This window comes from Cololabis saira, chromosome 6, assembly GCF_033807715.1.
Source record: "Cololabis saira isolate AMF1-May2022 chromosome 6, fColSai1.1, whole genome shotgun sequence".
NCBI classification, from domain to species: Eukaryota; Metazoa; Chordata; class Actinopteri; order Beloniformes; family Belonidae; genus Cololabis; species Cololabis saira.
The window spans coordinates 44,478,749-44,503,268 of record NC_084592.1 but is presented as its reverse complement, the minus strand read 5'-3'; the positions used below and the strand labels follow the sequence as shown (position 1 = coordinate 44,503,268).

The window sequence follows — 24,520 nt, the reverse complement described above, 5'->3', positions numbered from 1 at the left end:
GAGGTGGTGATGAGGAAGATGAGGAGGATGAGGAGGGACATGGTGAAGGTGTCCTATTTGGGGCCTCAGCTCCTCCCAGCTCGTCCCCTGTAGGACGCTGTGACCTACATGCTGCTCAGAACTAGTACTTTACTCTGATACCAATCAGATCACCAGCAGGAACCACGGCCTGTCACGCATATGTACAGTATATGTATATATATATATATATATATATATATATATATATATATATATATATATATATATGTATATATATATATATATATATATATATATATGTATATATATATATATATATATATATATATATATATATATATATATATATATATATATATATATATATATATATATATATACATATATATACATACATATATATACATACATATATATGTATATATACACATATATGCATATATACACACATACAGGACTGTCTCAGAAAATTAGATTATTGTGATTTTCTGTAATGCAATTACAAAAACAAAAATATCATACATTCTGGATTCATTACAAATCAACTGAAATATTGCAAGCCTTTTATTATTTTAATATTGCTGATCATGGTTTACAGCTTAAGAAAACTCAAATATCCTATCTCAAAAAATTAGAATATTCTGGGAATCTTAATCTTAAACTGTAAACCATAATCAGCAATATTAAAATAATAAAAGGCTTGCAATATTTCAGTTGATTTGTAATGAATCCAGAATGTATGACATTTTTGTTTTTTTAATTGCATTACAGAAAATAAATAACTTTATCACCATATTCCAATTTTCTGAGACAGTCCTGTATATATAAATACATATATACATATACACATATGCATACATATATATACACATATATATATATATATATATATATATATATATATATATATATATATATATATATATATATATATATATATTTATAAATAGACGTCTTGAGTTGACTTAGTTTTATGTTCTTACTGAACCAGCAGATAACTGGTCTCAGAAAATAGCACACATCCGCTCTTTTTCAGCCTCATTTCAATTTGCAGGAAAGGCAGTTTCTCGTGATGAAGCTTCACGCATTTCACTCCATTAATTAGTCCGGTATTGATTTCATCATCAGAAATTACAGCATGTCCTGATTCCTGCAGGCGGAGACGAGGAAACGAGGCCAGCCGGCAGCCAGAGGACGGCGCTGCTGCAGCAGCTGCTCCGTTCACTAGAGCTGGAGGTCTGGAGACCTTTTTTGAGGTCCTGGTCTTGTCTCGGGTCTCCAGGTCTCGGACACGGATAACTGAGAGTCCGTTGCACCAAGGTGACAGAATCTGCTGATCAGCAGTTCTTCCTCTTTTTATTGTCCAGTTTTCTAAACTATTTGTATTTTGCATTTGATTTAATGTTTTGGTGCATCTACATGTGTTTTTAATTACAGTTTTGTGTTTATAGCAGCCTTATTTGAATAAATATATGAATAATATTTGCATTTCGTTGTGATTGATTAAGCATCAGGTCCATTTCAGTGATGCTGATATACGGTGTAATCTGATTACTATAATGGTAAATAATGTAAGTGGCCAACCCGGCGGACAACCCAAAGGTCACGGAGTCCCCACAGACGCAGGGGCATGCGGCCCCCGCCCAGCGACGGAGCACCAAGGCAGCAATGCCCCCCCAGCGCAGACAGCCACCCCCCACCCAGGCAGGGCCGGGCCCTCCGAGCGGGACCCCCACGCCCACGAAGAATTACTTTCTCAATGAGGCTCCAGCAATCTAAATCTGGGAGCAATGGAAAATGTTTTTTTTTTTTTTTTTTTTTAACAATTATTATACAAGGCTTCAAATTGCGGAGATCAGTCCCGCCCCACCGCGACCCGATTAATTGGATTCGAAAAGTACAGTAGGACAAATTGTGACCGGCGGGTATTTCACTGCACATTTATTTGATTTATGCAATGGTGAAAAAATTGGCAAAATAAATGAAAATCTGCGAAGAACCATTGTTCGGTATGTTATTTGGTATTCGGCCAAGTGTTTATTATTATTTTCGGTTTCGGTTACAAATTTTCATTTCGGTGCATCACTAGATTGTGGTGCAGCCGTCAGATCTACTCACATCCTGCCACTTGTCTTCGCTCTCCTTGACCTGCTCGCGGTATTTCTGCAGCTCCTCATGTCGGGCCTGCCGGTGGACCGAGAGGTCGGCCTGGATGTCGCTGGTGGATTTACTCCTGGGGAGGAAAGCTGAGTTAGCTCAGATCACCACTCAGAGTTTAACCGGTTAGTGAACCACGTCTCCTCATGCAGCAAACACATCCAGGACCTGCAACCAGAACACCTGGATCAGCTCCGGAGGGGAGATGTTAGTCGGGAACCGCAGAAACATTAGCTCAGGGGGTTAATACCAAGTCCAAACTTCCCATCATGCAACAGGAGGCCTCCTGCAGACCCCGGACCTACCTGTAGAGATTCACACACACCTCACGGCACAGCGGCCCCGACCCGGGCCCGGTGTTCTGTCGATTTCTGCTGCTTCGTCGAAAAATGCTACCTAATGGTTTTCTACCTTCGTAGAGCTACAGTTTTACTGTGTTTTACTCCCTAAACCACTTCCTTTCCCCCCAAGTGTTCCTTGTCTCTTGCCAGGCCGTCATTGTAAATAAGAATGTTCTTAATGACCTACCTGGTTAAATAAAGGTAAAAGACTGAATGAATATCAAATAAAGCGATATAATGTTTTTTTTCTCTTTATCGTATAATGTTCACAAAGTGTAATGCAATTCATGTCATGGCTAAGTGTATTTTGAAGGATCAAATACTCAACATCCCATATTATCCATTTTAAACCAATATTTCAGGGGTAGCATCATTTGATAGTCCAGTAACATCCTATCAAATAATGTTCCCGTCACGGGAAGCATCTAAAATGATCTCTGCTGGCCTGATACTGCGCCGCTAAAATATCTAAAATTATCTCTGCTGGCTTATATATATATATACATATATATATATATATATATATATATATATATATATATATAAATCTTCTTAGGGATTTTGAGGATGTTACTCACCGTTAACAACAGCGTGGACTGAAGGGATGCATAAAATTCTGGGCGTGGCAATCAAACTTTGATCGACTGTGTGCAGAACCATAAAGTAGCAGATCTGGACGGGTAGCATGGATAGACAAAACACCGGTTCAGGACCCAGCATGTTGCTGGTGTGTCAGTCACCTGACTGTAGCTTTATAGAGGCGTCTGCAGCCCAAACCCCCAGAACCACCACCCGGACCCGGACCCTGCACCGTACAGAGCTCAGTGTTGTGTGTCAGCAGTTAGCCGTTAGCAGGATGGGGGGAGATGGGGGGGGGGGGGCAGCAGAGCCCAGAACAAATGCAAACGTGCCACATTCCTGCGGCCCGAGTCGACTCACCCGTCCTCACCGTCCGGCGCCGATGGCCGTCTGCGGAGCCGGAGAGAACCAGAACAGAGAAGGTCAGGTTCTGCCCTGACTGAGGCTGGAGGCCCGGCCGAGAGATCGGTACCGGCTTGGCACCGGGTCCAAACCTCTGCACTATACCGTTCATACGCTGAGGAGTATAGTGCTTCATGATACTTCATTTGTTCTTTTTGCATATTCTATTATGTTAAAAGGGCAAGATAAGCTTTATGCTTCAAGCCCAGACCTTTTCAGTCAAAATAATCACCATGTTGACCAAAGAAAAACCTGTAAATGTTTATTATCTTGATTATTATCTTGCAGAGGTGATGCTGCTCTCAATCTCACTGTACCCAGTTATATTGACAATAAGGTATTCTATTCTATTCTTATTGAGTTTCATGCATATAATTGACTGAAATAAAGATTAACTAACTAACTAACTAACTAACTAACTAACTAACTAACTAACTAACTAACTAACTAACTAACTAACTAACTAACTAACTAAACTAACTAACTAACTAAGGAGAACCAGGTCAGGACACCTGCTGCACTGATGCATCATGGGAAGATGTCCAGACCTGCACCCTCCCTCTGATAAAAGTCTGATTTAATAAAGTTAATTTTGTCCATCCATCCATCCATCCATCCATCCATCCATTATTCTTAACAGAGCTGTAATACGAGTTAATACTGTAGATCCTCAGGAACGCCGTTCCCAGGAACAACAAATCCATTCAAGAAGGCCCAATTTTGTTTCGGTTTGCTCTGAACGAGCAGAGCCCCCCCCCCCAAAAAAAACCCAACAAAAAACAAAAAAACAACAACAACAAAAACAAGGTGGTAAACAACTTTCACTGCAACTGGAAACATGTGGATGAATTAAAAACTAATTTTTGTTTTTGGTCTCCGTTCCTTCTCTAGAAGAATAGTACACAGTAAAATAAACTGTCCATTTTGTCCACGGCTTTATAATTTAATTTGCTGATTGTTTTTGTCGGAAAAGAATATTTCGGTTTTTTGAAATACCTGACATGTTTCGGCAATTCCTTTCCCCTTCATCAGTCACAAAAGCTTCTTGTCCGACAAAAAGAATTAGAAAATGAAATAGTGCTTGTGATGCGACTTCAACATGTCGTCGTGGAAACGTGACCAAGCGGGACCTTACAGGAGTGAAATGAACCCGGACGGCTGGACCGGGTGCTAACGTGATGCTAACGTGATGCTAACAGCTGCTCTGTGATGTTTGTGGTGCAGACTAGACCACCATGTTTGGATGCTCCTCAGGCATCGTTGGTGTTCCTGTCAGTGTACGGAGGGTTTCATGCTCGTGGGGAGTTCCCGAGGTCAAATGTGAGATGAAGTCAACTCAACCCAGCAGGACATGGTTATGTTTCTTTATTATCTCTTTTTTCAGTTGACAGTCAAAATCAGTCCAACAGGAAAATAAAAGATGACAGATTCAGGTCTTTTAGGCCTTTTCTGCACACGATTCATCACTCAACCTCAACAGAGAAAATCTGATGCCGCTCTGCTCATAAATCACACTCCACACTGCAGCAGCGGCTTTATTATACAACCTGGTCGACCCCCCCAGCTAAACCCCCGGGGTTGGTCACACATGAAGAAGACTAGTTTTAATGTCAGGTAACAGTAGGGATGGGAATTGATAAGATTTTTCCAATTCCGATTCCATTTCCAATTCTGTTTAACGATTCGATTCTTTATCGATTCTCATTTGGAAAAAAGGAGAACAAACAGGTCGATTAGCATCAACTTTGTTTTATATCTTTGGGGAAAAAAATACAAGTGAGGTCAACAGTGAGGTCTTAAAAGGCCCCCAGCCTTGGGCTCCTCCATGGTGTCCCAGGGGGCCCCTAGAATAAATAAGAATAAATATAAAATAATAATAATAAAATAAATATACGCAACATTCATTAAAAGTTATTGCATGCTGTGTATGCAAATGCTTTAGCATGTTGCTAGTGTTTTCTCCCTTTGTTGAGTAGTATAGAGGGAATGCACATGATGTCACAGATGCGACTTCACAGCGGGTTTCACCCACTGAGTGTCAGAAAGACTGAGTGGCAGCGTAAACTTTCAGTTTGAGCAACTGGAAAACATCTAAAAATAAGCTTAAGAGAGACAAATGGATCGCTGCAATTCGCAGAAACAACTGGATTCCAGGCACCGAAACGTGGATTTTTGGTTCCCATTTTGTATCAGCTAATGTTGGATTTTGGGTAGCTAACGTTAAACGGTCAAATCATAAAGTTCGGTGTCCTCATCACTTTAATTTCACCAACAAATCCTGCCTTGTCTTTTGTACGCCTTCAAGCTTTGCTTCGTGTATTTCCCCGTCGTAGAAATTAAGTAATATAAATATCAGGAAACTGGATTTGTGGCCAAATATTAATGTCCATGGACCACTGGTTCTTGGTAACTGTACCAAATATTAATGTCCATGAACCACTGGTTCTTGGTAACTGTACCAAATATTAATGTCCATGGACCACTGGTTCTTGGTAACTGTACCAAATATTAATGTCCATGGACCACTGGTTCTTGGGGTAACTGTACGGGTCACTGTCAAGTCCAACTGACGCTAATTTAAGCCAATAACTGGCTGTCATCCCGTCTTCTCCACTAGTTACAGCTGTTTTTGCCACTCAGTGCGAGTAAGGGCGTGTGGTCCAGTGGGGAAGTGACGTCAATGCATACCCTCTATTGCAAGTTTCCCTGTTGTCGTCCTTTTTGGTCAAATGTAACCAAACTTTCGAGCGCTTTGCCGCCATGTTTTCCTGCTGGGCCCGCAGGTGCGTGACGTCATTCGCGCCCACTGGAATCGATAAGGGAATCTTTTGCAGAAAAGGCAAATGATTCCAAGGAATTGAAACACTGGGAACCGATTCTCAACAAGAACCGGTTTTGGATTCCCATCCCTAGGTAACAGCACACAACACTCCCTCCCCCGTGTTTCTCCCCTCTCTCTCGGCTGCCCGGCGGTTCCGACCCGGACGCCGCGGTCAGCAGAAGCTAACGTTCACGCCGGCGTCTCCCTGCTCCATCCTCAGCGCCGCCAGCCGCTCCAGCATCAGCTTCCGTCGGTGCCGGAGCTGGCTGGCCTCCCTGATGCTGCGCCAGCGCTGCAGGTCCTCGTCGCTGCAGGCGCTGGGCGGCGCCGGCGCCGGCTGACCCGCCCACGAGGCCCGATCCGAGGGAACCCGGAGCTTCCGGATGAGCATGTCGTCCGTCTGCGGGTGCGGCTCCTTCTGGTCCTGCTCGGCCCCGGGCCCCGGGTCCGGGGTCAGGGGGCACGGCGGGCAGAGCAGCCGGGCCTGCAGCTGCGGCGGCAGAGCCCAGGGCTCGGGCACCGCCATGGCGGCGTAGGTGTCGGGGGCCCCCGACGGCGGCCGCGGCGGCCCCCCCCTCTCCCGCCGCTGCACCACGTCGTCCTCCTGGATGTCGGGGAACTCGCTCTCGGGGGCGTCGCCGGGGCGACGCTCCTGCGTGACGATGTTGAGCTGCGGCTCCGAGGACCAGAGCCGGCGGCCGGCGCCGCCCGGCGGGGCCTTCAGCGCCGCCAGCTCGGCGTTGGACTGGAAGGCCAGCGTCCGGCGGGTGAACATGTCGTCGTTCTCCAGGTCGGGGGTCACGCCGTAGTCGGAGGGTTCCGGCTCCCGGGGGTCCTGGCGCCCCAGCAGGGGCCAGCGCTCGCCCCGGACCAGCCGGGGGCCGGCCGTGGGGTCGGGGGGGGCGAACACGTGGGGAGGGGCCTCGGGCAGGGGGGAGGTCTCAGGGAGCTGTGGCGGGGGGTGCACTGGGGCGGGAGGACTGTGGGGGGGCAGAAGGAGAGAGAAGAGGACAGGAAGGTGAGCTTGCAGAGAAGTGGAGGAGTAGGAAGGAGGAAAGATGCAGCAAGCAGCCGAGACGTTCAAACCATCTACGGAGCCCAGAAATAAAAGAATAAAAAGGTTGCAGTTGTTAAACATGCCAGAAATAAGGGGATGGTAACTAAGATCAAGATTTTGTATGGGTGGACGTTTGGTTCAGTTTTCATGAAAGAATTTTATTTTTATTTAATTTCATTTTTTATTTCTATTTTTGTTTTTATTTTTGTTTTATTTTTATTTTATCTTTTTTATTTCTATTTTGTTTTTATTTTTATTTCTATTTTTGTTTTATTTTGATTTTATTTTTTTATTTCTATTTAGTTTTTATTTTTATTTTTTTATTTCCATTTTTGTTTTATTTTTATTTTATTTTTTTATTTCTATTTTTGTTTTTATTTTTATTTTTTATCTTATCCTTTTTATTTTTATAGGGGTGTTTTATTTGGGGTGTTTTTGTTTATTTGTGTAGTTTGTCTTCTATCTGTTTTAATTCGTACGTACAGGGCAATGTGCAATGCAACACGCATTTTGTATGTCACACAACTTGGATACTCTCAGTACCATAATATTACCATCGCTGGTATTTCATTATTGTAATATGCATTTTTTGCTCAAGTCACTTTAGACCTGATAGTGCCTTATGTTCCTGGCAGAGCTCTCCGCTCTCAGAGTGCAGGTTTACTCGTAGTTCCTAGAATATCTTGATGTAGATTTGGAGGGCGGGCGTTCTGCTATCAGGCACCATTACTATGGAACTAACTTCCAATCTGGGTTAAGGAGGCTGACACCACCTCCACCTTTAAAACTTAAAAAACTTTCTGTTTAGTAAAGCCTATAGTTAGTGTTTAGTAAACCTCTAGCTGGTGTTGGTAAATCTCTAGGGAGTGTAAACTCTAGTCTGTTAGAGTCAGTAGTCATAGTTGCAGCTATAGAACAAGACTATAATAGTTAGTCTCAAATATAGCTTGGTGGTAGATATGCTGCTATAGGCCTATGCTGCAGGGGGGCACCGACATGATCCGCTGGGCGGTGCCTCTCACCCTTCTTCTCCTCTCCTTTTCCCTTCCTCTCTTCTCCATTTCCATTTTTATTTATTATAAATATCTCATAGCTATCGTTTTCGTCCATCGTTCCTGTAGTTTGTTGTGCTGGCCCCCCTTTTTTCTTTTTTCTCTTTTGTGCATGTTTGCAGGCCGGAGCCTCGGGAGCTGCGTTCTGGCCTGCGGTCCCCTCTGGTCATCCCGCTGCTGCTTCCACCTGCCTACGTGGATGTCTGCTGTGTGCTGCTGACGCCCCCCCCCCGCCCCCCCCCCCCTCTGATCATCCCGTTGCTGCTTCCGCCTGCCTGCGCCCCCCATCCCCCTCTGGTCATCCCGCTGCTGCTTCCACCTGCCTGCTGTGCTGTTGCCGTCCCTGACCCCCCAGTCTGGCCTTGGGCAGGAGGGTCCCCCCTTATGAGCCTGGTCCTGCTCAAGGTTTCTTCCCTCCTAAAGGGGAGTTTTTCCTTGCCACTGTTTGGCTTGAGGCTTTTCTCCATACTATGTATGTTTTATGTTTGTTCCCTTGCTTGATTGTATTGTTTGACTGAATTGTTTTTACGTTTTCTGTGGGGACTGCGGGTGGAAACTAGAATTTCTGCTAAAATCCGGTGTATTTACACTGCATAATGCAGTGTTTATTAATATGCATTGTCCCGTCTAAATAAACTTTGATTTGAAATGACAGTTCTGAGTGAGTGAGATGGAGATGTCAGTTTCCCCGAGGGAACCTCCCAAAGAGATCAATAAAGTCGCCTGAATCTGAATCATCTCTCAACTCAGACCATCAGCACATTCATTCTAACTCTTTACCCAGAACGTAATAACCCTAAATGCAATCTGTGCTCGTTACAGGCTCAGGGCGCTTTTATTCATGTTGTGTTTGTGTTGGGACTCCAGTTGGTCAATTCTGGAGCAATGTTGTATCCAAATTGTCTGAATTGCTACAAATAATGGTACTTGTGTAAAGTTGCTTTCGTCAACGAAAATTATGACTAAATATCGTCGTCGAACCAGTATTTTGTAGGGTTTTGTTCCCTGTTGACATGTTCCTCTGTCCAGGGCAGTTCTGTGGTTTTGTTTATTTGTGTTATAATTATTTAAAAAGAAAAATGAAAAAGGTTGCAGTTATGAGGTTTAGTGAGGAGTAAAGTACAACAGCAGTAGTTGTGAGGTTTAGTGAGGTAAAGAATAATTAATAGTAATCAGTCCAGGTGAGTCTCTGCAGGTGAGCAGCAGGTTTATTAGTTTATTAGGAGGAAGAGCAGCAGCAGCGTCAGAACAACCTGGCAGCCTCACAGTCGTGCAGCCGGATCAACCTTTTCCCGACGACACGGGTCGTCTGGGCCGGGTGGGAGGGGGGCGGCCCGGCGGGGGGCGGCCCGGCGGGGGAGAACCAGGGACTGCTGTCGCCCTCAGAGTCGTCCGACGAGGAGCCCCACGTCTGGCGGCTGCAGCCCCGACGGCGGGATGGAGGGATGGAGGGGGGACAGGTGAGGGAGGGGGAAGAATAGGGGGGGCAGGAGGAAGAGGGGGGGGCGTCGGCATGAGGAGAGAAAGAGAGGTAAGTGGGAGGTGCTTTTGCAGAAAGGAAACAGTGAAGAATCAACAGGCATGCAGTTATGTGGGGGAGGGAGGAGGACAGGTGAGGGATAGAGATGCACCGATTGATCGGTAACCAGAGTGCGAAATACGGGGCGGTTCGGGGGGGTCCTTGAGCCCCCCTGAAGGGCTCAAAAGCCAAATTTAGGGGGGGTCTCAATGTTGTCAAAAAAAAAAAAAAATTAGGCTATATAATACAATATGATAATTTGATTGTCACTCATGGTCAATTAAATATGTTTAAGAGATCGCCATATCAAGTGTTCACAATTCAAAACTTTTATTGGTTTAACACAAGTCCTGCACCTTTATGTATGCAAATTAGCCATGTGGGCCAGCACAGCGCAATGACCGGCTAGTTGAGATGCCACAATAACATGGCTAAGCGGAAGCTAACTCAGAATGTGTCACTTGCATACTTTGGGTTCACATCAAAAAAGGTATGAGTGGCAGCCAGAGATGAGGAGAAAGACGATGTCACAACAGGGTCCCGTTCCTCTCCCCCCTCTGGTGAAGAAAGTGAAGTTGAGGCCGAGTGCTCCAGGGCAGATGCTACTGCGCCCCCGCTGCTAGCAGTGATTTGCTTTAACTTAAGGTAAGAGGCCAGCCTGCTTAATATGGCCTGAACCCACCTGAGAGCTAATTTTTTTTAAATTATTGTTATTATTATTTTGCGTTATGGCCTGTTATGAGTGTGATTTGTGAATGTGTAAGCTGCGTGAACCCACCTGTTGAGAGCCATCATATATTTTCGGATGGATGGGTATTTCGCACACTGTCGGTAACCGATCAGTATCGGCCGATAAAGCCCCTATCAGTTTGATCAATGTTCTCAAAATAATAGTTCAAAGCAGCCGATCATGATTGGCAATATCGGGATCGGCAGATACTGATTTTGGGTAGCAGAATTTCTTAAAAAAAGATTTAAATTTGAGGTAGATCAATGTTCCTTCTGTAAAAAGGATGAAGAAACACTGGATCATTTGTTTTATCAATGTCCTTTGTTTCATTGTTTCTGGACAGACACACAATTGGATTTCTCTTAAAATTAATAATGTTCCACCTTTTGAATTAAGCCATATTATTTTCTTCATGGATGATTTGGAATTTTCTGTTTCTGATATTATTAATATAATTTTGTTACTGGGTAAGTATCATATTCATTGTGCCAAATGGAGAAATTGTAAACCCTCCTTCCGGGGTTTTATTAACCATTTTAAGTAAAATAAGTCTAGACATTGCTCTTTATTTGTTATTCTAATTTAATAATTCCTCTCCTTTTCTATGCTCCTTTATGTAAATTTAAATGCTTGATTTATTTTGTTATTCATATGCACCTTTTAATTCTTAGAGCGCTTAGAGCGTTTTTTTGTATTCCTTACAAGAATCCCAATTTTTTATTTTTATTTTCCTTTCTTTTCATATTGCATTTAAATGGATATTTAAAACATCTAAGTGAAACATCCTCAACATTATCTGCATTCAAAAGAAAGAAAAAAGAAAAGAAAGATAGTCCATTATCCTCTTTGAGAGTTTGTATATTTTCAATAAAGGTTTGTTTAAACAAAGATTGATTTTGGTGATTGGTGATCGGCCCTCAAAATCCTGATCGGTGCATCTTTAGTGAGGGAGGGGGGACAGGTATGGTTGGGGAACAGCTCTAGTCTACGTGTCTCTGTCCCGGTTGGACCTGGACGCCACACACCTGAATCCCTGCATCTTGCGGTACCAGGGTCTCCTCTGGGACCCGCGCCGGATCTGCTGCAGGTGCTCGTCCTCCGCCGGCGTCCAGAACTTGGGCAGGAACTTGTCGTAGGAGACGGCGGTGGCGGGGGGGGCGGGCTTAAGGCCCACCCTGCGGGCGTAGAGGTCGTCCTGGACGGGGTCGGCGTGGCCGACCTCGTCGTCCTCGTCAGAGTCCTCCGATTCACACCGGAACAGGCTGCAGGTGTTGACGGCGGGGCGGCGGTGGTCCACCCTCACCGAGCCGCGGTGGGGGGGCGGCGTCCTCATAGAGCCGCTGCTCGGGAGAGACGGCCAACCACACCATCAGAACCTCGTACTCCTGCGCTGGCGTTGGCACGGCAACCTCAGGCCAAGCGGGGGGGGCAAAGCAAGCTCAACGGCACACGGTTAGACCTGCTCTGAGGGGGCGGGGCCTCAAATCCTCGGCTCAAAACCAAACCAGCAAACTGAGTACTGCGGCGGGTTAGAGGGGGCGGAGCCCCGGCAGGGGGGCGGGGCAAGGGGCGGGGCATTCATCACATCACCGCAGCCTCACGCTCTGACCTGAGGGCCGCATGCTGGTGCGGCGCGGCGCTGGCGTTGGCCCGCGGGCCTCCGTGACCTCCGTGACCTCCGTGACCCCCCGGCACGGCGAAGTTGGTGGGCGGCGCCGGCGCGGGGCTGTGGAAGCGTCGGCTCGCCAGGTCGTCCAGCACGATGTCGGGGTCCGGTCGGTCCGCGTCCGAGTCGCTGCCGCTCTCGTAACCCACGGCCCACTCGCCACCGCTAGCTAGCGCCACTAGGCCGCTCGGGGGAACCGGGCTGTCGCCACGGCAACCGGCGGGAGGCCAGCCAATCATCACAATGCAAAAAGAAAACCAAGCAACGGGCAAGGACCAATCACAGACGAGACACAGACGTGAGAGATGGAGTCAGGCTCATGCCGGGACGGGGCTGGTTGCCTAGCAACGGCAGCCTCCACCACAGCACCCGGAGGTTAACGCGGGGCGGGCCAGCCGGGTGAGGCGGGGCGTCCTACCTGGTGATCGGGGCGTCGTCCTCCTCGACGTAGCTCACGCTAGCCCAGCTGCGCCGGTTGGCGTCGTCGCCGCGCTCCGCCCGCTTCTTGCGCAGCGGCGCCGGCACGTACGCCGCCGGCTTGTCCCGGCTCGGCAGGAACTGGTTGAACGGGCCGCTGGCCTTCGGCGTGATGACCACCGAGCGGCGGTACAGCGGGTCCTTCTCAGACATCCTGAGGGCGGAGTCGGCCTCGGAGTCGCTGCAGCAACCTGGATGCAGGAGGACAAGGGTTATGTGGGGATCAGGGGGGTTCTGGTACCTATGGGAGAGTATTAGAGCCATGCAGGAGAAAAAATATTTGAGAGGGGAAGATTTTTTTTTATTGTGCACCTCGAGAAAAAAGTCAAAATGTCGAGATTAATGTTGAAATACAATTTCAAGAATAAAGTCGAAATTTTGACTTTTTTCTCAACATTTCGACTTTTTTCATCAGAATCAGGTTTATTAGGTCAGCTTAGAAAAAACTGTTTTTGACTTCGGATACACCGGCGGCAACACGATAATATTGTGTGCCTGTTTTCCAAAGGGTAACACTGGGATAGGGGGGGGAGGAGAAAAAAAATACATCTTCACACTGAATATCATACAATACACAGTATCAAGTTGCAAAAAAAAACCTCAGCAGCACACAGAACAACAGACATCACTAGACTTGCATGTGGGTGTGGGGGTGTGGGGTGGTCCCCGCACAGTACAAGTGTACCAAGTGATTGCTGTCTGGCGCTCGAACCCGGAGACTGTTGGGGGGGCTGATAAGAGGGGGGAGCCAAGGAAGGTGTTTGAATTGAGGGAATTGTGTGTGCTTATCAGTTAGTGTCCCTGTGAAGCGATGAGTCCGTCCGTGAACCTTCGCCCAGAGCTGCCCTCAGCCAATGTCCTTGATGTTATCAGGCGGCTCGGTACAGTTCTGCAACAGGGATCCGCAGGTGTTCGTGGGAGAGGGGAGGGTTAGTGGGAGGCAGAGTCATCTTGTTTACATTCCACCAGAAAGATTGTGACCAGGAGCGGTCGGCCCAAGACCGCTCTGTCAAGGGCAGATTATAGAATCAGCAATTATTTTGAAAACAGGCAGCCTCAGTAATTTTCCGTCTGCCTTTCAGTCTCTGGTTCATCAGCGGCGACTCCAATCAGGCGAATTGTGATCAATTCCGGCCAAGCTGAGCTCCCAACTTCTCCAGGTTGTTATCAATCTTGTTAATGAGCTCAAAGACCCCCACCAGCCTGCGGTTCTGTTCGAGAATCGCATCCAGCTTACGGGCCTGCTCCCCAAACGTAAAATTCAGAGCGCTGATCGCTTTGCTTGATCCTTCTGCCACGTCCGGCAGCTTTGAAAGAGCCGAGACGGTTGCCGACGACTTACGCGTTTGTCGATACATCAGGAAACTCCCACCTCCGATCTTGAGGATAATCAGGAGAAATCCTGCTATCATAAATCCAAATATGAAGGCATCTTCTACGTCCTCCACAATACAATGGTGGAATCCATTGTATATCCAGCAAAAAATGTCCCATCCGGGCAAGAGGGCTCCCTTACCCCCTGTCTTCTTGTTGCAAAAATTTGGTCAATTGTGCTGAGAGGCCAGTTCACTAATTTGACTAATTTATTTTCTTCTCTTCTTTGTTTATTTTCTTTGTTTTGTTCGTTCGTTTCGTTTTCTTCTTATTAGTATCTTTTGTTTCTGAAGTCTGCCTTTTGTTGAAAAGGATAGGCAAAATAAGCCATGAGGCTTCAGCCTATACCTTTTTGGTCAAAAAAAAAGAAATGTGTACATATATATAATATATATATATATATATATATATATTTATACCTGTGTGTATACTGTACATATACAGTGTGTATATGCAAACATCTTAAAATGTAAATGACCAAAACAAACTAAACTAAACTAAACTAAAACTTAGTCACTAAGTTTTAGTGAAGCAGTTCAGTTCTGCTACAGCGGAAAAAGAAAACTGAACATAGTCGGGATTTAACATTTCAACACTGTTATTTTGTATTGTTTTTTTCTTCCTGGTTTATTTTACACATTAGAGAGAAGAAAAACATGAACATTTCCATTGTTCTGTCTGGAATTTATATTATTTGAAAAGATAACATTCCTTTCTTTCAGATATTTGATCAACAAATATTATTTCAAAAGCAAGTCATTTAACCTGTTTAAAACAAACATAAAAATCTGGTTTGTGTAGTTCAGTTTGATTTTCTAAAAGTGACGGGGAATGAATTGTCCAATCACATTAGATTAAAAACAACATATGAGTCACAATGCTGATCGCTGATTTGTTGCTGATAACTGAGTTTCTTTACCAATCTAATTCAGACCAATTAAAAGATCTTCAGGTCACGTGTTTATCAAATGTTGGAGAGTTTACACTGGATTCTGTTTGACTTCCAGAAGGAAATAAAATAAAATAAAAAACATTTTAGAACCAAATACATATTTAAACAACATTTAATTACTATTGACAGTCACCCACAGACTGAAATAACACCTTATTTTAGCATCTTACAGCATGTTTTTTCTTTTCTTTTTCTTTTATTCTTGTTTTTATGGGGCGGCGCCCTCTACTGACCAGCCGCCGCTGGTACTGAGAGAACCGGTCCGAGACCAGAACCAGCAGATAAATCACACTTCCCTCTCTCTTCTGGGGGGAAATACGATATAAATAAACTCTCCTTCAAATTATCCACCTTTTATCAGCAGGTTTTACTTTATTGGAACATAATCTACCAACTTTAGCCCCCACTATGGAACTGCAGGTATGTTTTACTTAGAAATAAATCCATATTTTATGAAAATTGGTTAGAGAAAGGAATTTGGTCTGTGATGCATTTATTGGATAATACCGGAAATGTTGTACCCTTTGAAGATTTCTGTTCCAAGTTTAACATTAATAACAGAACATGTTTTCAAAGCAATCCCTCAATCTGTAATAATGTCTTTTAATTTAGTTCAAAGTAAAGTCATTCCAAGTCTTCCCTCGCTTTTGGTGAATGGTCACAATATCACTAATGAAAAACTACCTAATATTACAAACTTTTGTGAAAGAAATGTATCCTTGTCTGTCAAATAGAATCTCAATTTTGCATTTCTTTTCTAATAAAAGATGCTGAGAGCTTGAGATCATTTAAAATTCTTAATGGAATAAACCCCACTGCTGAATTTTCAAGACATCGATTTAATTTTGACTTCTTCTCTTTTTGTGATGAACATATTGAATTAACTGAACATTTATTTTATGATTGTACATTTTCTAATGCTTTCTGGGAAGATTTGTATGACTGGTTATTCCCTAAATTTGTCAATTTCTCTAATCTAACAATAGAAAATGTTTTGTTTGGTATACTTGTGAAAGACCCAACACATGATTTGAAGTTTTTTATACATAAAAATAGATTCCTGAAACTAAAACCAAACTTTTATGTTTTTCATAAGGAGTTATTTCACTATTTTTCATCTTTAAAGTGTATGGAGAAGAAGAATGCTGTGAAACTTTGCAATTTAGTAGAGGAACTTAATCTTGCAAAGTACCCCTTTTTTTAATATTATTTTATATACAGTTTGTTTTATGCTTGTGCATGTTTGAGACAAATAAAAATCAAATCAAATCAAAATAAAAAAACCCTAGCTGTCTTGTCTTTTCTTTTAATTTTTTTTTAATTTGTATTATTTAATGTCATCATTTAATTTCCGTATTTCCTTTCACTCTCTATCTTACTTTGTGTACTGTCTGCTGCCTACTTTCTACATTGTACCAGGCCATTACTGTTTGTAAACTTGTTCAATTCTGCTAATAAAAAAAATAAAACTCTCTTGTGGAGGAATGTTTCCTCGGTGGATCCAGACGTCGCCACTAGAGGGCGCCACTATGTTTGAGTATCTGCTGATGTTCTATCCAATACTTTCATAACACATTTAAAATAATGATCAAATGCAAGATAAACAGATCCAGGTTGTCCCCTATTTTCATTTTATACACCTAATTTTTATAATTTCTCACTTAAACAGTGCAGTCCTCTTTAAGGTAACTTGAACAATCAAGTTATAATAGTTCAACTATTAACTAATAAAAATTTGAATTTGATAAAAACAGCAGCTCAACTTTAAATACCCAGCAGGCATGTGAACAAATAAGCAAATAAAAGAGCAGCAGTGTCATAAAGTCAGGCACTAATATGTTTTTTAGACTCTTTACTTCTTACTTTCTTTTTCTGGTTTAAAGAATAAAATGCATTTTTTCCATAGTTTGTTTGATGCGCTGATCAATATTTTGAGAATAAAATATATAGAAGAAAAAGAGAGAGAAGAAAGAGAAAAGGGAAAAAAAATATTATTTTCCTTTTCTTTTCTGAATGAATGTGTGTATTTTTGTATAGATCACCATTATTACTGCTCTGTATGTTCAATGAAGATTGTGATGTTGATGACGATAGATATTTATTATTATATTTTACATTACTTGTTTAATTAATTAATTACTCCTTTCTTTTACTTTATTTACTAGTTTATTATTATTTATTAAAAAATAGATGGAAAAAAAGAGAATAAAATACATATAGATCCCTGATCGGGATGCAACGTCTGATTTGATCGAGATTTTGATCGAGTCTGAAACAACGTGATTGGCCTGATTTCCGATCACGTGATCGGCACATCCTGGATCGGGACATCTCTACCTCGGACAGTAAAATCCAGCGAGCTGATTTGGTTGGACGGGAAGAGAAAAGGGGGAGGAGCTTCTAAAGCGTGTCGTCGTCACCTCGTACCCTCGCTGCTGCCTCTGAGAGCGGCGTCTGAGGAGACGCTGTGAGGTCTGGAGCCCGACGAGTCCCAGCCGTCCAGGGAGTCGTCCCTCCTGCGTCTGCGGTGGGGGTTCTCCTCCCGCTCCGGGTCTCTGCGGTGGGGGGGCTCCTCCCTGCTACCTCTCAGGTGGGGGGTGTGCGGGGGCTCCGGGTCCCAGCTGTCTCCGAAGCCGCTGTCTCTGACGCTGCCGCCGCTGTTGCGCAGGCCAGACGGTTCCTGCAGAGCCTTCACACAGACACGAATCACACATGTAAATGTAAATGTAAATGTACTTTATTTATACAGCCCTTTACAGCCACCTCTAGGTGAGCCAAAGTGCTTTACAGAATAAAACATAGAGAAATGCAATTGAAAAGGCTTGACCTTTGACCTGGGCACTTCCAACAACAGTTGGTTTGAGGATCTCAGCCCTGCCAGGCCCACACACCGCTAAAAGCTCCGATAAATAGGGCAGGGCAAGGCCGTAGAGGGTTTTAAAAACAAACATTAATAGTTTAAAATCAATTCTAAAATGGACAGGAAGCCAATGGAGTGAATAGAGGACTGGAGTAACATGCTCACGTCTTTTAGTGTTAGTTAAAAGACGGGCAGCTGCTTTTGCACTAGCTGAAGGCTAATAGAGGATTGGAGACGCCGACATATAGAGCATTACAATAGTCTAATCTGGAGCTGATTAGAGCGTGAACAGCTTTCTCCAGGTCGTGACGATTTACAAAAGATTTCACTTTGGCTAGGAGGCATAACTGGGCGTCCTAATGACGTTATCAACTTGTCTGTCAAGTTTGAAAAAACTATAAAAATCACACCCAGATTTCTGACATAAGGACTGAAAGACGAGGACAAGGCGCCAAAGCTAATCGTCCCAGTTTCCCCAAACACAACGCACGTCCTGTCCTGGTTTAACATCACATCATGAGGTGTGTGTGTGTGTGTGTGTGTAAAGGCCAATGACTGAATGAATATCAAATAAAGCGATAGAATTGATTTTTTTTTCTTCTCTTTATCATATAATGTTCACAAAGTGTAATGCAATTCATGTCATGGGTGGTGTATTTTGAAGGATCAAATACTCAACATCCCATATTATCAATTTTACATTGTACAAGAAATGATTGGGTGGCAATCTAACTTTGAAAATCGACTGTGCACAGAACCACAAAGCAGCATTTCTCGGCAGGGAGCGAGGATCGGCAGAACACCGGGCCTCTCATCCATCCATATACGCCCCTCTACCGGCTCCAGGGGTGACCCGCTGCATTTACACTGAATACGCTGATTGTTTTCTGCATCTCTCTGCGTATCAGCGTCTCCTATAGGAGGAGATGCTGCGCGTGAAACTGGGACCGAACCCAGATCCACCTCCAACAGAGCGGCTACAGAAAAGTCAAAACCTGACAGTAACTTTAAACAGAAAATCATTTCCAGATGTGAAATCTGCTCCCAGACGATGCAGGTCTGCTGATTAGCTATGGAGCCAAATCAAGGCCAAAAGTTTTGCTAATTTGAAAATAAAATTTGAACCTGAAAATTTCAATACAGTTTAAATTTTTTTTTTTTTCAGTATCAGATCTTTTTTTTTCAGTTTCGGATCTTTTTTTTTTCAGTTTCACTCATCTTTTTTTTGTGTGAAAAAAAAAAAAGATCTGAAACTGAAATAAAAAGATCTGATATTGAAAAAAAATTGAAACTGTAAAAAAATAAGTTCATGATCAAAACTTGAATTTTCAGGTTCAAAATTTATTTTCAAATTAGCAAAACTTTTGGCCTTGATTTGGCTCCATAATTAGCCCCCCAAACCCCGACCCCCTGAACCCCGGGCCACTAAACCCGACCCTGGCCTTTGTTATGAGAGGATGAAGGATGCAACGTAACCTCGTTACGGCTTCTATCGACTCTGGATCAGTTCTCCCGTCCTGAGTTTGACACGACTGTCTGTTAATCCCTTTTACAGGAAGTGTTTAGTTCCTGTGTTTCCCTGCCCCCCCCCCTCCGTTTGTGTTTGTTCATCCCGTCTCCCATCATCATCCAGAGCCGCCTGACGGCGCTAACAGAAGGTGATTTAAAGGCTTGTTTACATCACTTCTGCTTCCAGGCGGTGAAACAGTAAAACAGTCACCACGCCTCAAAATCTCTTAGAAGATTTATATTTATATATTTATATATTTACAAGCCAGCAGAGATCATTTTAGATATTTTGCGGCGCAGTATCAGGCCAGCAGAGATCATTTTAGATGCTTCCCGTGCCCTGAATGCATTAAGTGACGGGAGCATTATTTGATAGGATGTTACTGGACTATCAAATTATGCTACCCTTGAAATATCAATTTAAAATTGATAATATGGGATGTTGAGTATTTGATCCTTCAAAATACACTATCCATGAAATGAATTTCATAACACTTTGTGAACATTATACGATAAAGAGAAAAAAAAACAATTATATCGCTTTATTTGAGACATTCAGTCTTTCACCTTTACTTAACCAGGCAGGGGCCTCATTTAAAATGGACTGCGTAGGATTCATACTAAAAGTGCACGTACACCCAAAAGCCGAAAATGCCGGGCGCAAAAAAGAATCTGGATCAATAAAACCATGTGCACGCACATCTGCACGCAATGTTCGCTTTATAAATCACAGTCCAGCTGGAAGGTTGCGCAGCTGAATCTGCCTCATATCCCGCCCTCTACACGCCCACTTCCTACCAAAAATGGAATCATTTTGCATATGAATGAGCCTACTGAGCATGCGCAGTGGCTTCCTGCAGCCTGTTTGGCGTCAGAATGAATGAGACGTGTTGAGCCACCGTGTCACTGACTTTCACGGAGACTGAGATGGAGATGTTGTGGATGAGGTGAAGGACAGGAAAACCACATTATTTTGTGGTCACAGTAAAAGTAGAAAAATAAATAGTATAAAATAAAGCGAGTGAGTGGCAGCACGCCGTTGCTGCGCGGAACGCCGTGAGTGCCCCGGCGCAACAGTGGGGACATGCCCCCCGTCTTCTCAAAATCATGTTTTTGTCCCCCCCACTTTTTACAGTTTAAAAACTAATGGTAGGATCAGCCATTAATTGCAAATCATCCACACACCCTGTGCGAAGACGATGCGAAAACGGCCCTGCAGCCCCGCTTCACCCCCCGCTCCCCCTCCTCCCTCCCGTCTCCCCTCAGAGCTGCTCAGGGCGGGTTTATGGTTCTGCGTCACACCAACGCAGAGCCTACGCCGTAGGCTCTGCGTCGTTTTAACGCGGGACCCTAATTTAGGCTTACACCCGCACCTAAAGGTTTCACGCGCGCGTAAAACTCATTATATATAGAAAAAAATCTGTGTCCCTTTAGGGAAGAAATGAGAGGCTCCGTGGATCCCCTAAACGCTCTACGAAGCCCCTCATTTGTTCTGTCCTAAAGCGGTGGGTGAAGGAGGTTCCCGGCGTGTCACCGCGGCTGCAGCAGCAGCAGCAGCAGTCCTGACTGACGCTGTGTTTCAAACACAGAGGAACACGATCAGCGCTATTTTATTATAAGTCTGATATATGTTGTGATATGTGATGACATTATTAAGAGTATGACATGAATCTGGCTTCATTTCACCACGGTCTTAAGTAAATTCTTACGGGAGGGTCCGGGTTGCCGTAAAAATAAGCATTGCGCGCAAGATTACGTGCACATGGTTTTTCCATCTTTCCCCCCTTCTATTTTTTCTCCCTTCCTTACTCCCTTTCCTACTTCCTTCCTTCTTTCTTTCTTTTCTCCTTTCTTCCTTACTTCCTTCTTTCCATCTTTTCTTCCTTCCTTCATTCCTTCTTTTCTCCCTTCACCCTCCCTTGACCCAAAGACATCACAAGGATTAAATCGGCTGAACGTCCTAAACGTCCGACCAGCTCCTGTTACTGAGAATCCTGCAGGCGGTTCAGTTACAGACCCCCCCCATAAATACATGTGGACCCAGGGTGCCAAGTTCAACACTGGCACGAGCGTGAGGGGGGGGTTTATGGGGGGGGTTTATGAGGAGGGGTCCTTCTCCTTCAAGAAAGGAAGAGCCTATTTTTACATCCCAGCTATGCAGTAAACAGGATTTAAATAGCTGGATCAGGATCAGAGGTGGGCGTTTACGACCCAGCGTAGCTTTGGTTTCCGAGGCCGGTGAGCTCCGCCCCCCCCCCACTGGGGGGACCACCCCCCCCCCCCCCCACCGTTAGTGCAATTCCCCCCCCGGGAACTGACCTTGAACAGAGCCGAGCCCAGTAATCCCTCGAAGGCGCTGAAGTTCAGGTGAGGTCCATCGTAGAGACGGTCACAGTGAGCTCTTCTCCCCAGCCAGTAGATGCTGATCAGAACCTGGAGGGGGGGAAAGGGGGTTAACCCGGGTCACCGGGGGGGGAAAGGGGTTAACCCGAGGTTCCAGGAACCAGGAAGGTTCTCCCCGGCCAGTAGGGATGGGAATTGATACGATTTTTCCAATTCCGCTTCCATTTTCGTTTCTGTTTAACGATTCGATTCTTTATCGATTCTCTAAAGCTGGGCATACACTGTGCAATATTTTAAATCGTTTGGCCCATCTCACACTGCACGACTAGATCGCTGAGTTCAAAAGTTCACAGCCCACGATTTATGGTCTCACACTGTACGTCCCAATGCTCTGATCCTCACGTCTGCTCACACTATACGATCATAATCCTCACGTCAGACTTCTGTTACTGGAACTGCAACGTCAAAAAGAAGTGGAAGAGGAGGAACCCCGAAGTGGGAGACACCGAAGATGCTCAGCAAAAACAAACGCGCTGCCTTAAGCCTGAATTATGGTTCCGCGTTAAATCGACGTTGTAGGCTCTGCGTTGGTGTAACGCGGAACCATAAATCAGCCTTTAGCAATTTGTGCCATTCTGTGTGGCGATAAATGAAAAAAGATTAGACAACGTCCTGATTGAACAAGGAATTGGCTGGACAGACGTGGGAAATGCTGTCTTTTTTTTCAGCTATTAAAACATGATTTGTAATGTGAATTTGCAACACTTTAAACTACAAATAATAGTTTTTGACGTGACATCAGAGATTGTGCATGCTCTCTGTGAAAGGATGAGTCCAATCGGGTCGTAGCTGCTTCAACTGATCGATTCCTTCACGAGGAGCGACCAGGATTTCAAACACGTTTGATTTTCTTGCGAGCACACGATTTGTGATCGGGAGCTCGTCATGAGGTGTTAATCTCTCGTCGTTACCCCACGTATAACAACAAGAACCGGTACTGGATTCCCATCCCTACCGGCCAGGAACCCCGGCCAGGGAGAAGGTTCTGGTACCACTGCTGCAGCTCTGAGGTCAGCGAGGGTCAGAGCTGCAGCTCCGAGCTGCCAGGATCATCCAGAACCATCCGCTACATCGTTGGTGATGAATGAATGTAGTGACCCGCGGATGATGATCTCACACACACACACACACACACAGACACACTGCATACGCACGCACGCACGCACGCACGCACGCACGCACGCACACACACACACACACGCCGGGTCAGCAGTCTCACGGCTGCGTGAGAACCGCAGAGAAGATCTTTAGCACACTTTCATTTGAAATCCTGCATTTTTGAGGCTGTATTTAGTCAGAGTTTTCATAAAAAGGACCAAATTGGGGGAAAAAGATGCTAAATCTCTTTTTACTCCTTTTGTTGAAAACAGTCAACGAAGTGAAGATGACATGGGGAGGAATATCTGGAGTTGCTGCACCTTTTTATTGATTGATTCGGTTATTTATTGATAAAACAGTAAAATCAAACTCAGTAGTCGATTAGATTATTTACGTCCTTTAGTGAAAAAACTAACTAAGAGCATTAACGGGTGACGTCCTTTAAATCGAGGGGTATTAGGAGTTGACCATGTGATCAATACGTTTCCTGGCAGTCCTCATTTACCTTCTTTTACAAATCCCAACAAATAAGTCAGAAATATCTGAAATTCCCTCAAAGAGGATATTTAGATAAAGTTTTCATAAAAAGGAACAAATTTGGGAGAAAGATGTTAAATCCATTTTTTATCTGGAGTCGCTGCACCTTTTTATTGATTTATTCAGTTATTTATTGATAGAACATTTAAATTAAACTCAGTAGTCGATGAGATCATTTTGTGTTTAAAACTTTACGTTCTGAAGTAAAAAAAACTAAATAAGAGCATTAAAGGGTGACGTCATTTAATGGTCCCTTTGATCAATAGGTTTGTCATGTATGCTTGTCATTCTACTCTGCCTTGCTTTTACTTCTATTTTTAATTTATTTGATTCTATCTTACTTTATTTTATTCATGGCATTTTATTTATTGTGGCACAAAATGGAGAAGCGCTCCAAATTTCACTTTATTTCTGACATCCAATCACAATAAAGTCTTTCTATTCTATTCTTTTTCCTGGGAGCGAGCGTGGTTTCTGTTTTCTGCCCTTTTTTTCTTCATCATCATCATCATCATCATCATCATCATTAACCTTCTTTGATGCTTCTTTGAAACTAAACAAATATTTGCGACCAGAAGCAACAGAGCTGAGTTTAGTCTTAAATATTTGCTCACGTGGTGTCAAAGTTCACATGAAGGAGTCTCATTAATGACGGTTTCGCACAAAAAAAGAAGGTACAAAATTAAATTAGAGCTTCTTTTTCTCACTTAATGAAACTCTGTATTTTACATTTACTACATAAAGAGAGTAATATGTGTTTATACTCACATTTTTCAGCCTCCGGCTGGTTTCTTGGGTCCTGCGGGGGAGAGAGAGGAGAGAGAGGAGGGTGTAAGTGTGTCGCTCAGGGCATCGCTGCAGCTTCTATACGTCAGCTGTGAAAGAGCTGGAAGCTGAGAGCACAATCCGGACCAGCGCCGGGCCTTCACACAACAAAGCAGCGGCCGAAACAAACATCACTGATCGGGGGGGGGGCAGGAATCACACCTGATACAGCGGTAATG

At 44.1% G+C, this 24,520-nt stretch overlaps 1 protein-coding gene across 8 annotated transcripts in view; it reads right to left on the bottom strand.

The window, feature by feature from the left end:
* lmo7a (LIM domain 7a) overlaps window positions 1-24,520 on the bottom strand; it is a 133,036-nt gene that overhangs the window by 31,504 nt on the left and 77,012 nt on the right. For 6 of the 8 annotated variants that reach the window (XM_061724202.1, XM_061724196.1, XM_061724198.1 and 3 more), the window contains exons 5-10: window positions 24,285-24,315; window positions 21,798-21,911; window positions 17,537-17,798; window positions 12,725-12,974; window positions 3,420-3,449; window positions 2,101-2,215 (exon numbers count right to left, since the gene is read on the bottom strand). In XM_061724202.1, the coding sequence (XP_061580186.1) occupies window positions 2,101-2,215; window positions 3,420-3,449; window positions 12,725-12,974; window positions 17,537-17,798; window positions 21,798-21,911; window positions 24,285-24,315 (802 nt within the window). Of the gene's footprint in view, window positions 1-2,100; window positions 2,216-3,419; window positions 3,450-12,724; window positions 12,975-17,529; window positions 17,799-21,797; window positions 21,912-24,284; window positions 24,316-24,520 lie in introns of those variants that run through there. The other 2 variants (XM_061724197.1, XM_061724203.1) reach the window with 2 other exon arrangements.